The sequence below is a fragment of the Syzygium oleosum genome, unplaced genomic scaffold (genome assembly GCF_021117445.2).
Source record: "Syzygium oleosum isolate NSW1041296 unplaced genomic scaffold, Sole_v2.1 Sole_v2.12, whole genome shotgun sequence".
NCBI lineage: Eukaryota > Viridiplantae > Streptophyta > Magnoliopsida > Myrtales > Myrtaceae > Syzygium > Syzygium oleosum.
In genome coordinates, this window is record NW_026607496.1 from 11,260,409 (window position 1) to 11,274,346 (window position 13,938).

General features: G+C 42.1%; 1 protein-coding gene and 1 pseudogene across 1 annotated transcript; one reads left to right on the forward strand and one right to left on the reverse strand.

Annotated features, from left to right (window-relative positions):
- The first annotated feature begins 1,359 nt into the window (after positions 1-1,359).
- LOC115664455 (alpha carbonic anhydrase 7-like) lies at positions 1,360-9,125 on the forward strand. The gene is made up of 8 exons (XM_056316373.1): positions 1,360-1,581; positions 1,680-1,897; positions 2,567-2,676; positions 3,300-3,357; positions 8,351-8,425; positions 8,518-8,697; positions 8,808-8,856; positions 8,992-9,125. The coding sequence occupies exons 1-8, from the start codon at positions 1,485-1,487 to the stop codon at positions 9,123-9,125; spliced, it is 921 nt and encodes a 306-aa protein (XP_056172348.1). The 5' UTR covers positions 1,360-1,484.
- A 316-nt stretch (positions 9,126-9,441) lies between these two features.
- On the reverse strand, positions 9,442-11,412 carry LOC115665743 (UDP-glycosyltransferase 73C6-like; annotated as a pseudogene).
- Between the last annotated feature and the right edge of the window lie 2,526 nt (positions 11,413-13,938).

The window sequence follows — 13,938 nt, forward strand, 5'->3', positions numbered from 1 at the left end:
ATGCTTTTCAACCGTCATTGCCACTCCCTTGGGACTTACATGAACGGCAAACGCTTGCCTAGTAGAATAGACCACTCTATTCCATCGGCTATTCCCCTTGATTAAAGTTGTTTGCCAATCTCGAGTCCCTTGTGCTCTCCTTGAGATGTGTGGCACCCCCAATGGCCGAGTCAATTATGCTACCTGGGTAGCACTTTCTTTCGCCTTCTAGGCTAGTCTTGATCTCAACAACTGATGATGGTTTTCTCTTTGGGTTAAAAACAAGACAAATCTTCTCATGGAATTCAATGATACAAATTTTGAAAACTTTCTCTAATACCATTTATCATGGCTTGAGGCAGGCCCAAGTGCCGCCTGATTAGGTAGAACACCAGGCCAGCCTTTCTTCAATAAATTGTTCCTAAGGATAGTATGAGGAATCGCATCACCAAAATCGACTATACCACACCCCATTTAGTTTAATCGAGTCTTTCGAGTGAGACATGCAAATCACTTAAGCCCAACAATTAGTTTTGGTTTGTCATGGCAATCATGAGCAAAGAAATATCGGCTTCTGATCAATTTGCGCATGGGAAGGCTAACCAGCTGAGACATTCCAAACCCAGCACAAGCCTGTTTGGTGCTTGAGGAGTCAAAAAAGCTGGTCAGCCTTCTTTTAATGTATCGGTTTCAAAGACATTATGACAAATCGTATAATCATTATCGACTGAACTTTCCCCTATTTAGCTCGGCATTTGGTCCTCGAGTAAGACATACATATCACGTAAGCCTGACGAATGGTTTTGGCTTGCCTTAACCATCATTAGGAGAGCAGCACCACCTATCCATCAGTTTGTGTACCAAGGGCTAACCTCCTTCATAGACACTCTAATATGATAATCAACAAATCTCTGGAATCTAGCATAAAAATCCCGGCACCACTTCTACGACCAATTGTACGTATGTATCGACCCTTGTGCATCTCTCACGTTTCACCCCACTGCTCCGAAGGCCCACTTTTCATCCAACGTGTATGGGAGAAATTTGTCTCGACATGTGCCCGTGCCCTTAGGTTATAGAAAAAACTACCCTCTTAATGATTTCATTTGTTACGTCTTGGAGTCATCAGTAGGCTCAATGTCCTGTCAGTAATAAATTCTCTTGAACTTGCGTTGACTTTTCTGAGCACGTGATAGATTGTGGGATTATTTATCTACGATTACTCTATAGATTAATCAGCCATAGATAAGAGAGACACATGGACAGATTCCTCGCGTCTTAATTATTTGCCGTAGTCGTACGATCTTACCGAACCACTTTGTTCACGTGCATGTCACTATTCACTCGTAGTTGGAATGCATATATAAATGGGGGTTGGGAGGTTTAACTTTGCTTCAACAAAACAAACTGATTTGAGGCATTGCCCTTGTACATCGCGTCTTGTTCGAGTCGGGCGATTATATTCGCTCGCACTGAAATCCTTTTGAGAATAAGGGAAGAACAAAATGAAAAGCCAAAGCAAAACTCTAGTCTTCTCCGCTCTTCTCCCGAGTCTTCTCGCCACGTCCTTGCATGTGGCATCGACCACACTTGTAGACTATGGTAAACACTCCTCTCTCTCTCTCTCTCTCTCTCTCTCTTATGGTGGTTTTGGCTTTTGATTTTGAAGATGTTGTGTGTGTGATTTTGTGGTGCATTAGAGGATGAGAGTGACTTCAATTACATAGTCGGGAGCGAGAGGGAACCAGAGAACTGGGGATATCTGAAGGAAGAATGGAGAGCATGCAGTGAAGGACGGATGCAATCTCCAATTGACTTGGCAAGAGAGAATGTGGAAGTGATTCGAAACTTGGGGGACCAAAGGAGGAATTACAAGCCAACCAATGCCTACGTCATGAATAGAGGCCATGATATTCGGGTAAAATCCGACTAGAATTATGGAGATCCCCCCCTTTTCTTTTTAGTTTTCATCGAACAACATGCTAACGTGAGAAATGTGAGGAACGACAATTCCAAGCCCTGGTTTCCTTAAAAAAGTGTCAAATCCTCAATTTTAACAAGAGCAAATGAGTAGGTATTTGATGCGAATTTTTGTTTTCAACTTTTAATATTTTGTTCCGCAAAAGTATGAATAACATCTTTTTTAAGCCACCTTAAGCAGTTTTCAGAATATTCAAGATTTGAATTGATTGATTTTCTGATTTTTAAAGCGGAGTTTAAACCTTGCCACTCGCCGAGGTGTTCTGTGTCCTATATATGCATAAATGGATAAGTGGCTCCCAACCGATCAGACTACTGAATAGGAAAACGGATTTTGGAACCACTTCAACTTCCATGTGATTTGGGTTTGCTTCTTTTCTTCTTTTTTTTAACGTTCTCCAACATTTATAATACAGAATGATCAGAAGCTTTAATGAAATCTCATTCTAGACCACATGACTACGGTAAAAGCTAGTACATATTCGTCCTTCGGCTTCATTTAATATGTATTAAGTGTTGAACTAGTGAAGATGAACGGTCTATCCTTGATCAGAAAATGTCAATAGAGAAAGATAATTGAGCAAAACTTTCCTTATATCGATTGCAGCTTCGATGGGACGAGGGAAGGGCAGGGTCGATCAAGATAGACGGTAGAGACTACTTCTTGCAACAATGTCATTGGCACCACCCTTCTGAGCATGCAATCGATGGCAGAAGGTCTCTTTTCTCAATTTCGTATGAACACGAGCATGCTACTTTCAAATCTCAGATGGATTGGTTTCTTTGAATTGTGTTTTACGTACACTGAGACCCAATCACAACTTTCCACCAGTAGTTGCATACGCCAAAAGTGCTGCTGTAACATTTTACGAAGTGTTTGGCAAACTCTTCATGGCTACGTCACATTCACAACTATAGGGATTTTAAGGATAATGTCTTACCCAGCTTTGAGGCATTATAATTTTAAAAAGTATTACGAAATCAAGAAGTCACATCACTTCATAACATAGTAACAATGCAACAAAATTACCACACATAGGAGCTAGGGGATGTAATGTCCTAAAAGCTGCAGTAAGCTGTTTACAGCTGTGAGGGTCTTGCAAATGTGAAAATTTTATCCAAGATCTTAGAAAACTCAACGGCTCGTATTAATGGAGCTAAAAGAAGTATTTGATTACACTAAGTTGATAAATTTTAGAGCTCGATTGTAATATTTGTAAGTTTTACGACTTGATTTCACTTTTGTGATTAATTTTAGAATTCTTGACGCACTTGTCCCATTTTGTGGCTCAATATGTTGATGAACATGAAGAATATGTTTTTGTACACGTTGAAAATAGGTATCCATTGGAGCTTCACATGGTTCACTCAACTTTAGATGCGGAGGTTGCGAACAATGTGGTCGTGAGCTATTTTAGCCTATTTGTTAGGCATTTTTATTATATAGATTTCTTCCTAGTATAGAATCCTTCCTATTGTATATCTCCTAATTAGGGTTGTCATATGTCCTATATATATAACAGGATTGAGCATTGTAAATGTACAGAAACATATTCATTGAATAGAAAAAGGAGAGTTTTTTTCTACATTGTATCAGAGCCCTAGGGTTTGATCCTTGGGGTACTGTACGTCAATCATCGATTACGGCGGTCCCGCTCTTCTTGGGCTCGCTTTCTTTCTCTATTGCGCTGTCTGACATGAGTCTTTCCCGATCTTCTTCATCGCAATTCAGTTTGCGAATCTGATCTCATGGCCGACGAACAGTCGAGTGGTACAACTGACCAAGCAGATGCTAGCGCCTCTGCTATTGCCATTTTGGCAGACCTGACCGCTGCGATGAAGCAGCTCTTGACCCAGCAGGCCGCGCCACCGCGCGTTGAACCTCCTGTTGCACCGATTGCTGTCAAGCTTGATGGCAAAAATTATGGCGTATGATCCCAGGTTGTTGAGATGTATGTCTCGGGCAAAGACAAACTGGATTATTTGAATGGTGATTCTCTTGAGCCCCCTCCTACATATCCATCTTTTAGACAATGGAAGACCGATGATTCTACGGTGAAAGGTTGGCTTATCAATTCTATAGACCCAGCCTTGATACCAAACTTTATTCGGTTTCCTACTGCCAGAGCCGTATGGGATGCTGTGGCAACGACCTTTTTTGATGGATCTGACACCTCCCAAATCTATGATATTAAGAGGCAGGTTTCTCGATTGAAGCAAGGCGGTGGACCCATCGAGAAATATTACAATGATCTTCAAGGGCTCTGGCGTGAGATTGATTTTCGCCGTCCTAATCCTATGCAATGTCCGGCCGATATTCTGAGGTACAATGCCATTGTTCATGAAGATCGAGTTTATACTTTTTTGGATGGTCTCGATGACCGCCTGGATAATGTTCGTGCTGATGTTATGAAGATGGATCCATTTCCCACTATTGAGCAAGCTTATGCCCGAGTCAGGCGAGAGGATATGCGCCAATCTGTCATGCTCTCCACTCCTGTCAAGGTCACCTTTGGTTCCGCCATGGTGTCACAGCGGGGCAGGGGTGATCAGTTAGTGCTTTCTGCCCGGGGACCTCGCCCTAAACCTGGTATGCCAATTCAATCCGAGGGATGCTCTCACTGTGGGAATCCTAAACATATAGCAGCATCTTGTTTTAAACTGCATGGTTATCCGGATTGGTGGGATGATTTTCAGACCAAGAAGAAGAAACAGGGCTCCCAAAAGGGGCGGAATGGAGGGCAAGCCTCCTTAGTGACTAGCGGCTTGTCATTAATTCCCATGGAGCCTGAATCTGCTAATGCCGAATCTCTTGAAGGTAATTGTGGGTTTGTCTTTGCTAATGGACATGGTGATGGTCATCATGGGTGGATAATTGATTCTGGCGCTACAGATCATATGACTCCGGAATCTGGTGATCTTCTTACATCTACTACACCACGTCGAGATCATATTTACAATGCTAATGGATATAGCTTTCCTGTGACGGCTGCTGGGCGTGTGTCTGTCACGCCTTCTCTCTCTCTATCTCATACCTTGCTTGTTCCTTCATTGTCTAATCGTCTGTTATCAGTTGGACAACTTACTAGTGAGTTGAACTGTGTTGTGCTTATGTACCCTGATTTTTGCCTGTTTCAGAACATTCTCACGAAGGAGATTATTGGGCGTGGTACTAAGAGGGAGGGGCTGTATTTCGTGGATGAAATTACTTCTGGACGGACCTATCATTCTCGTGGACAGTTAGCTCAAGAGAAGGAACTTTGGTTATGGCACCGTCGGTTAGGTCACCCATCTTTTGGGTATTTACGGCATTTGTTTCCCAAGTTATTTCATGGTCTATCGAACTCTAGTTTTCAGTGTGATACATGTATTTTGGCAAAGAGCCATCGCACTTGTTTTCCTCCCAGTTTGAATATAAGTTCTGCTCCTTTTTCCTTAATTCATTCTGATGTATGAGGTGCGTCTCCTATTACTACTGTATCTGGGTTTAGATGGTTTATCATCTTTGTTGATGATTGCACACGTATGACTTGGCTATATTTGATGAAACATAAGAATGAGGCTGAAGCTATCTTTCGGACTTTCCACCGTATGATTCAGACTCAGTTTGGGGCCAAACTTCAGGTTCTCAGGTCTGATAATGGTGGCGAATACTTAAGTAAACCTCTTGCAGCTTATTTTCAAGAACATGGTTTGATACATGAAACTTCTTGCCCTCAGACTCCTCAGCAGAATGGTGTTGCTGAGCGCAAGAATCGCCATCTTCTTGAAACCACTCGAGCACTCTTGGAGGGTAGCCATGTTCCCCATCGTTTTTGGGATTCTGCCGTAGTCACAGCTGCTTATTTGTTGAATCGCATGCCTTCCCGCATTCTGAACTATCGCACGCCAATGCAAGCACTTGCTGCCCATGTGTTTCTTCCTTCGGTTCTTACATTGCCTCCTAAGGTGTTTGGGTGTGTCGCTTATGTCCATCTTCACAAAAATCAACAGACCAAACTTGACCCTTGTGCAGTCAAATGTGTGTTTCTTGGTTATGGCCCTTCTCAGAAAGGGTATCGGTGTTATGATCTTGCCGAGAAGCGCATGTATGTCACCATGGATGTAACATTTATTGAGACGGAGTCCTATTTTCCTTCCCCCCAGTGTCCTGTTCAGGGGGAGACTAGTTGTAGAACCAGACATTGGTGGGAGGTAGGAATTGCAGGAGCGACGAATGGGTGCGCACGGCCACGTGATTCTGAGGTTGCTGAGGCTGAAGATTTTGAGCTACTGCCGCATGATTCTGAGGATGCACGACCAGACAACACTGAATTACGGCATGGGTTCGAACAGGTGTCAACGGATGCACAGCTGCAACTGCCAACAGATGCACAACTACAACAGCCCTCCTTGTCTTCGCCCTCTTCGCCCTCTTTAGTACCACTCCAAGCTCCTGAGAATGTACCTGAGGTAAGTACTTCTACTGTACTTGATTCTTTTGAAGATACTGATGTGCTTACTGGTTATAAGCTACCCGATAGACATAATAGGGGTAAACCACCAAATCGATATTCTCCAGATGTAGAGGACCGCCGGTCTCGATATCCTATTGCAGACTATGTGTCTGCCAAGAGGCTGTCCACACCACTACAAGCCTTCGTGTTTACGATTTCCTCAGTTCAAGTTCCAAACAGGGTTGAAAAAGCCATGAAGGATCCGAAATGGCTTCAAGCAATGGAGGCAGAGATGGAGGCGTTGGAGAAAAATCGAACTTGGAAACTTGTGGAACTACCAAAGGATAAAAAGCCGGTTGGATGTAGGTGGGTGTTCACAGTCAAACATAAGGCAGACGGCACTATTGAGAGGTATAAGGCGCGACTGGTAGCTAAAGGGTATACACAGACTTATGGGGTGGATTATCAGGAAACATTCTCTCCAGTTGCAAAGTTAGACACTATAAGAGTGTTGTTATCTCTGGCTGCAAACTTGGACTGGCCTTTGCATTAATTTGATGTGAAGAATGCATTTCTTCATGGAGATTTAGAGGAGGAGATCTATATGGAGCTTCCACCTGGATACAGATGCGCAGATAAGCCGAACATGGTCTGTAAGCTGGAAAGATCATTGTATGGGTTGAAGCAGTCCCCTCGTGCATGGTTTGGTCGCTTTAGCTCAGCTATGAAAAGGTATGGATACTCCCAAAGTAACTCAGATCATACTTTGTTCTTAAAAAGTGCTCAAGGAAGAATGACAGCTCTTATCATATATGTAGACGACATGATTATTACAGGCAATGATAGTGCAGAGATTATGAGACTGCAGGGATTATTATCAAGGGAGTTTGAGATGAAGAACTTGGGAGGTTTGAAATATTTCCTGGGAATCGAGGTTGCTAGGTCGAAGGAAGGGATTTACTTGTCTCAGCGGAAGTATGTTCTTGATCTTTTGACCGAAGTTGGCATGCTAGATTGCAAGCCTGCAAACACTCCTATGGTACAAAACTGTAAGCTTGGAGAGTACCCTGATCAGACGCCTACTAATAAAGAGAAATACCAAAGGTTAGTAGGTCGATTGATTTACTTATCACATACACGTCCTGATATTGCTCATGCAGTAAGTGTGGTGAGTCAGTTCATGCATGCACCTAGTGAGGATCATATGAGTGCTGTGTGGCGCATCATTCGATATTTGAAGTCAGCCCCAGGAAAGGGGTTGCTATTTGCAAAGAATGGCCACCTTGAAATAGAAGGTTACACAGATGCAGATTGGGCTGGAAGTGTGACAGACAGGAGGTCTACATCAGGGTATCTTACATTTGTGGGAGGCAACCTTGTTACATGGAGAAGTAAGAAACAAAAGGTTGTAGCTCGGTCTAGTGCAGAAGCTGAATTCATAGGTGTAGCAAAAGGGTTATGCGAACTTCTATGGCTTCGAAAGTTGCTAACTGAGCTCGGGTATCCACCAGGTTTGGAAATCAAATTGTTTTGTGATAATAAAGCAGCCATAAATATTGCTCATAATCCAGTTCAGCATGATAGAACCAAACATGTGGAGATTGACAAACATTTCATCAAAGAGAATTTGGAGGCAAAAGTGATCCAGTTACCATTTGTCAAGTCTGAAGACCAGTTAGCTGATATATTGACAAAGGCTCTGTCAAGTAGAGAATTTCATTGCTCACTTATCAAGTTGGGTATCAAAGATATCTTTGCACCTACTTGAGGGGGAGTGTGGTCGTGAGCTATTTTAGCCTATTTGTTAGGCATTTTTATTGTATAGATTTCTTCCTAGTATAGAATCCTTCCTATTGTATATCTCCTAATTAGGGTTGTCATATGTCCTATATATATAACAGGATTGAGCATTGTAAATGTACAGAAAACATATTCATTGAATAGAAAAAGGAGAGTCTTTTTCTACAAACAACACTGTTGTTGTTGGACTACTGCACCAGATAGGCCACCGAAATGCTTTTATTAGCGAGGTATGCAAAAATTTCTTATACAGAATAACTAGAATCAGTCCATGGGTATATTTGATCGAATGCGGGGATGAGCATGATTTGCTAATGTGCAGGTGTTGTGGTGTATAAGGTTCGAAACGTGTCGCGAAGAGATTGAAGTTGGGGAAGAGATAGAAGTAGGGGTGGTCGACCCAAAGGAGATCATCACGGGTGAACATAGTTACTACAGATACATGGGCTCCCTCACCACTCCTCCTTGCACTGAAGGTGTCATGTGGATCGTCAACAAACAGGTAAACCCTATAAGGTTTTCGATGTTCACCAGATCAGCAATGTTAAAGAGTGTAAATTCTAATGTCATAAGTATTTTCTAGACTAACCAGTACTCGTCAATGTTCACCAGGTCAGCAGTGTTAAAGAGGAACAAATCAAGTCGCTGAGACGTCTGGTCGGCAATGTAAGTGCCCCAAGTTTCTCGGCCGCGTAGTTCCATCGGAACCTTAACGGTTACATACCCAATTAAGCTCACGGCTACGACACGGTGTGCGTAATTTTCTCATGTTCAAAAGATAATTACTAATTGCAAGGTACCTGGAATAATGCTAGACCTATTCAAGCAGTGAATGGACGAGATATCCGGCTTTTTCACAAGTGCCAACGGGATGGAGTGAGAAGGATTGAATCGATGGTGTCTCTGCATATCAATGCTGCTGCAAGTTGAACTCGTCCTTTCGATAACGGTCTTCAGCTGATGAGTTTATGTCTGGTGTTAACCAGTTGAATAATGGTACGATAGGTTGCAAATAATGAAGTATAATCCAATGATGTAGCACATATAAACTGTCTTTGAGAACAGAGTGGGGTGCTTCACTTATGGATCTCATGTTCTTGAACGTGCGACATTTCGGATTCTTTTGTTAACAAGTGATCGGGAAATTATCAAAATAGTTCTAAATCTATTGAAATTGTGCTTGGCTAATTTATTTGAGAGTGCCTGGCGAATTTATTAGTGACCAAATCATATACGTTACAACAAATTAATTATCAGAACCATCAACCACATGTTGTTGCAACTGCAAAATCTCCTGGACGAAGCGAGCCAAGTTCAGACTCGAGCTCCCTCCTTCCTCCATTGCCTTCTTCGCCTTCTCCGCGAGCTCCTTGACCGTCCCCCTCCTCTGCCTCCCTTCATCCCCACGGCCCATCAACTACTCCACGCCCTCCTCCACTTCCTCTTTCCTCACCCTCGCCACCACCGCTCCCCCTACACCCCACCCCACCGGATCCTCCACCCCGAGGCCCACCCCGACCCCCGCCACCTCCACCACCAGCCTCTCGTTGCAGAAGTGGTCCCCGTACATGGGCCACGTCAGCAGCGGGGCCCCTGCGCAGATGGCCTCCAGCGTGGAGTTCCACCCGGCGTGGGTCAGGAACCCGCCGATCGAAGGTTGCGACAGGATGAGCGTCTGTGGTGCCCAGCCCCTGTATAGGAAACCTCGTCCCTGGATTCGCTCCTCGTACTTTTCCTCCGAGATCCTCCGCTCGAGATCTTGGAGCTGGCTTCCTCGGAGGACCCAAACGAACGGTCTCTTTGAGTCTTCGAGTCCCAACGCAAGCTCTTTCAGCTCTGGCGGTGTTAGGTTGCACAAGGTTCCTAGGCAAGCATAGACCACGGAGCTGGGCTCCTGCATGGATTCAATCCCATTTAATGATGACTTCCCCTACATTCTTCACCTAATTTATGAACTTTGACCTTATATTGATTTGAGACAATACTGGTCGTACAAAAATGAGCTAACATATATGTGCACGATTTTTCCTATTTAAATCCCTTTTGCCTAGTTGATGATTAGAACATACCGATTAAGTCATGTAAGCCTCATTTCTATTGTTCTTAATTATAGATTTAATTTCTCATCTATGCATGATTTTTCTGTCACGAAAGACTTCTTTTATTACACATGATAATCAATTCTTTGGTGCAAAGTAATTATGCAGTTTTGTTCGTATTCATATTCACGTTGAGTGATATGAGTATCACTTGTCTTCATTTGCATAAAATTAGTTTCTAATCAAAGTCTAAAGAATGGGGGAAACGGATGAGAAAAAATTAGAAAGATAGAGATAGTTTTTCTACTTTTTCTTTTCATCATTACCTGCGAGTCAAGCCATTGCAAGCACTTCTTTGAATCAACTGAAGCCTCGTTACTCCTCTGAGCCAGATCGAGATGGTCCTTATTACACAGACAAACCGGTCCAATGCACCAAACCCTGTTATCTCCTCTCACCTTCTTATACTCTTCAGCATATGCCGGTTCGAGTTCCTCAAAGCTATTCACGACCACTCCATAAGAGGCCAACTCGGCCATCATACACTTCTCGAAGAACTCCTCCAATCCTGGATGAGCCGACACCACTGGGAACTGCCGTTCCGTGAACTCTAGCCGATCCGGCAAGCCCGGAAGAACAAACTTCTCACAAGAACTTTTAGTGATATTGACTCCATCACTGTCATTCTTGAGGCTTCTAAAGCATTGCAAGCACAAGAGGCAAAGGCAAATTGTGGCGTAGAAAACAACCCTTGGAACGTTAAACTTCCGAGCGACGTCGAGGGTGTAGCACACGCACATGTCGGATATTATGCAGCTTGGCCTAGGAATCAGGTCATGGATGAGCTGCTCGACTCGTGGTTGAAGCATTTCGATGGCGTTGAACATCTTGAAAATCAAGTCTGGAGAAGGTAGCGTGTCAACAAGGTGGTGGCGATATTCTTTGGGTATTCCCGCGGCTTGGTATGGCAACTCTAGTTCCCTGAGGTGAATCTGGAGGCCAGAGCTTATGGAACAATCGAGGACAAGTTTGACACGAGCGGCAAATCCCGGGGTCATGACGAGGGTCACTATGAGTCCTCTTTGGGCTAGTAAGCGCGTGACATCAATCATCGGGATCATATGGCCTTGAGCCATGAGGGGGAAGAGAAGGAAGTGTCGTTGGGTTTGAGAGGCCATGGGATGAAAGGATAGAGAGGCGTGGGAATGGTGGTTTGGCTTCTTTCACCTGTGTCTTTTCTGTTGTTTCAAATGGGTGACACTGGCATTTAGGACTATTTATATTTGTTTTAGGGCTTTTCGACGGGAAACTATAAAAGGGATGTGTTGCATAACACATCTTTAATCCTAACCTCCACTTAATATCTCTTCTTTGTTCTTCATATCTTCTTATTAGATCCGTTGACCTTTTGGATTGTACTCTTATACTTGTTGTTAAGGATAGTGAAAGCCTTCTTTTACCTCTTGGTTTTTTTCTATCTTGGGTTTCCACCTAATAATTACTTGACCAAGCCCACAAATTGCGGGGATTATTTGTCAATAACTAATAATATCAAATTGATATATGGAATCCAATGTAGATTTCCTTTCACTGTATCCATCATTGAAATAAGACTGGGCAATGACTTTCTTAGTGGAGGATACGAATCAAATGAAATCTTCGTGGCCACAAAACCCAAAAAAGAATTAAATGAAATCTTTACCGTCTCCTGACATGCACTGCTACTATATGCTGCTTTACACTACACATAGCTGCGAAACTTACGCATGAAATTCTATTGTTTTGTATAAAATTTAAGACTTTCTTCCATGCTGGTAAATTTCAAACAGCATTGAAAGTGCCTAAATTCCTTGGTTAGGAAACTTTAAGTTACACTTCTTAGAGATGCGTTAGGTTTAATTACTCATTATAGAAATTACCAACCTTAGTTGGAGTGACTTACCAACTATTCTCGGAAAAACTTTACCAACTAATTTAGGTTACCAACTCTCAATTGAGTTATTTACCAGGTTTAAATTTCTTTTAATTTTTTTATAGCATTAATATCACGAAAAATCCCAGATGGGTACGCTTGCGACAAATTTACTCAAAACTAATTTTTTGACTACTAAAAACTCCAAACTGGTGCATTTATGATAAATTTACCTTCTGTTAAGTTGGATTAATACCACGAAAAATCAAAGATTGGTAAACATGTGACAAACGAAGGACTAAAATCCCAAACTAGTACACTCGTCAACTGTCACGTATCATCTAACTCATTATTTTGACAGTAAAATTTAACGGAAATTAACGGAAGGTAAATTTGTCACAAATGTACCGGTTTAGGGTTTTTTGCGGTCAAAAAATTAATTTAGGCTAAATTCATCACAGGTGTACCAATTTGAGGTTTTTCGTGATATTAACTCTTTTTTATAAATAATTATTAAAATATGAAATATATTATGCGTCGCACAATAAGATTTTAACTTTTTAGAGCAAATGATTGCGAAGTTAATTTCAAATTGGTATTGGAGTCAAAGATCTTGAGTTCAATTCCCCAAGCCTTTTTTACTAGTTTATGAATTTCATTTTCACTATATGGAATGACTTCAAAATTCTTTACCTCAAGATTTTAGAGGATTCAATTGAGGAGGGCGATGATAGTGGACATTGGCAGTGGGGAGGAGATAATTTTGTGGGGAACTTTAGGGGTGAAGAAGAGACGAAGATGAAGAGTTGCACGAGGAGGAGGAGGAGGAGAATATGGATTGAGTAGTGTTAAGGATAACAACGTATGACTCGTTCAAATTCAAAATATTTTGAATTAGTCCATTATAATCTAATGTAGTTATTAATGTAGTTATTACTATAACGGATTAATTCAAAATATTCTTATGTCATGTAGTTATTACTGTAGTTGTTATTGCAATAAACTAATTCAAAGTTTAAAATGTTTTGAATTGATCCATTTATATCTCATGTAATTCTGTAACAATTAGTAGATAAACTCTATAAATACAAACACTATCCTTGAGTTAAAGGATAAGCGAAACTCAAGCTCAAACTCAGAGTCTAATTCTTACATGATATTAGACGACCAATAAGATCTTTGGAAACACCTCTGCTATTTCTTCTTTCTCTTCCATTTTTCGACCTCTCCTATTCACATTGTCATCTCCCACCTCCACTCCGGCTATGCAACACCACCTTAGCCTAATTGTTTCCGTTGCTTCGCAGTCAGTCCTTAATGGGATATCTTGATGATACCATTAGTAATTGGATGCGTTGAGTCGAAAGTCGAGCATCGCGCACATGTTGGTCAAAGAATGGATATTATTGGAAGGAGTAAGAGACTCGGAGTTTAAGTTCGAAGTAAGTCAAGTCTCGAATTTGCTCGCCACATTAAGAATTGAACCGGAAATTCAAACTAAGATCAAGGCCTTACAATCTACGGACCAAGAGATTCAGAAGATTCTAGAGATGGACGCTACTAAGAGAAAACCGGACTTCCAAGTATCCGAGGATGGGATCTTGAAGTTCCGTGGACGATTGTGTGTGCCCGACGATGCAGAACTTAAGGAAGAGATTTTGACGGAAGCACATCGAAGTAATTATTGTATCCATCCGGGGAGTACGAAAATGTACAACAACTTGAGACAGTACTATTGGTGGAATGGCATGAAGGTGGACATAGCTAAGCACGTAGCTAAGTGTTTGACCTG

Coding starts and splice junctions, on each gene's coding strand:
- LOC115664455 (XM_056316373.1), top strand. CDS start 1,485: ATGAAAAGCCAAAGCAAAACTCTAGTCTTCTCCGCTCTTCTCCCGAGT. Junction 2,677..3,299: donor CATGCAATCGATGGCAGAAG/GTCTCTTTTCTC, acceptor CGTTGAAAATAG/GTATCCATTGGAGCTTCACA. Junction 8,698..8,807: donor TGTGGATCGTCAACAAACAG/GTAAACCCTATA, acceptor AATGTTCACCAG/GTCAGCAGTGTTAAAGAGGA.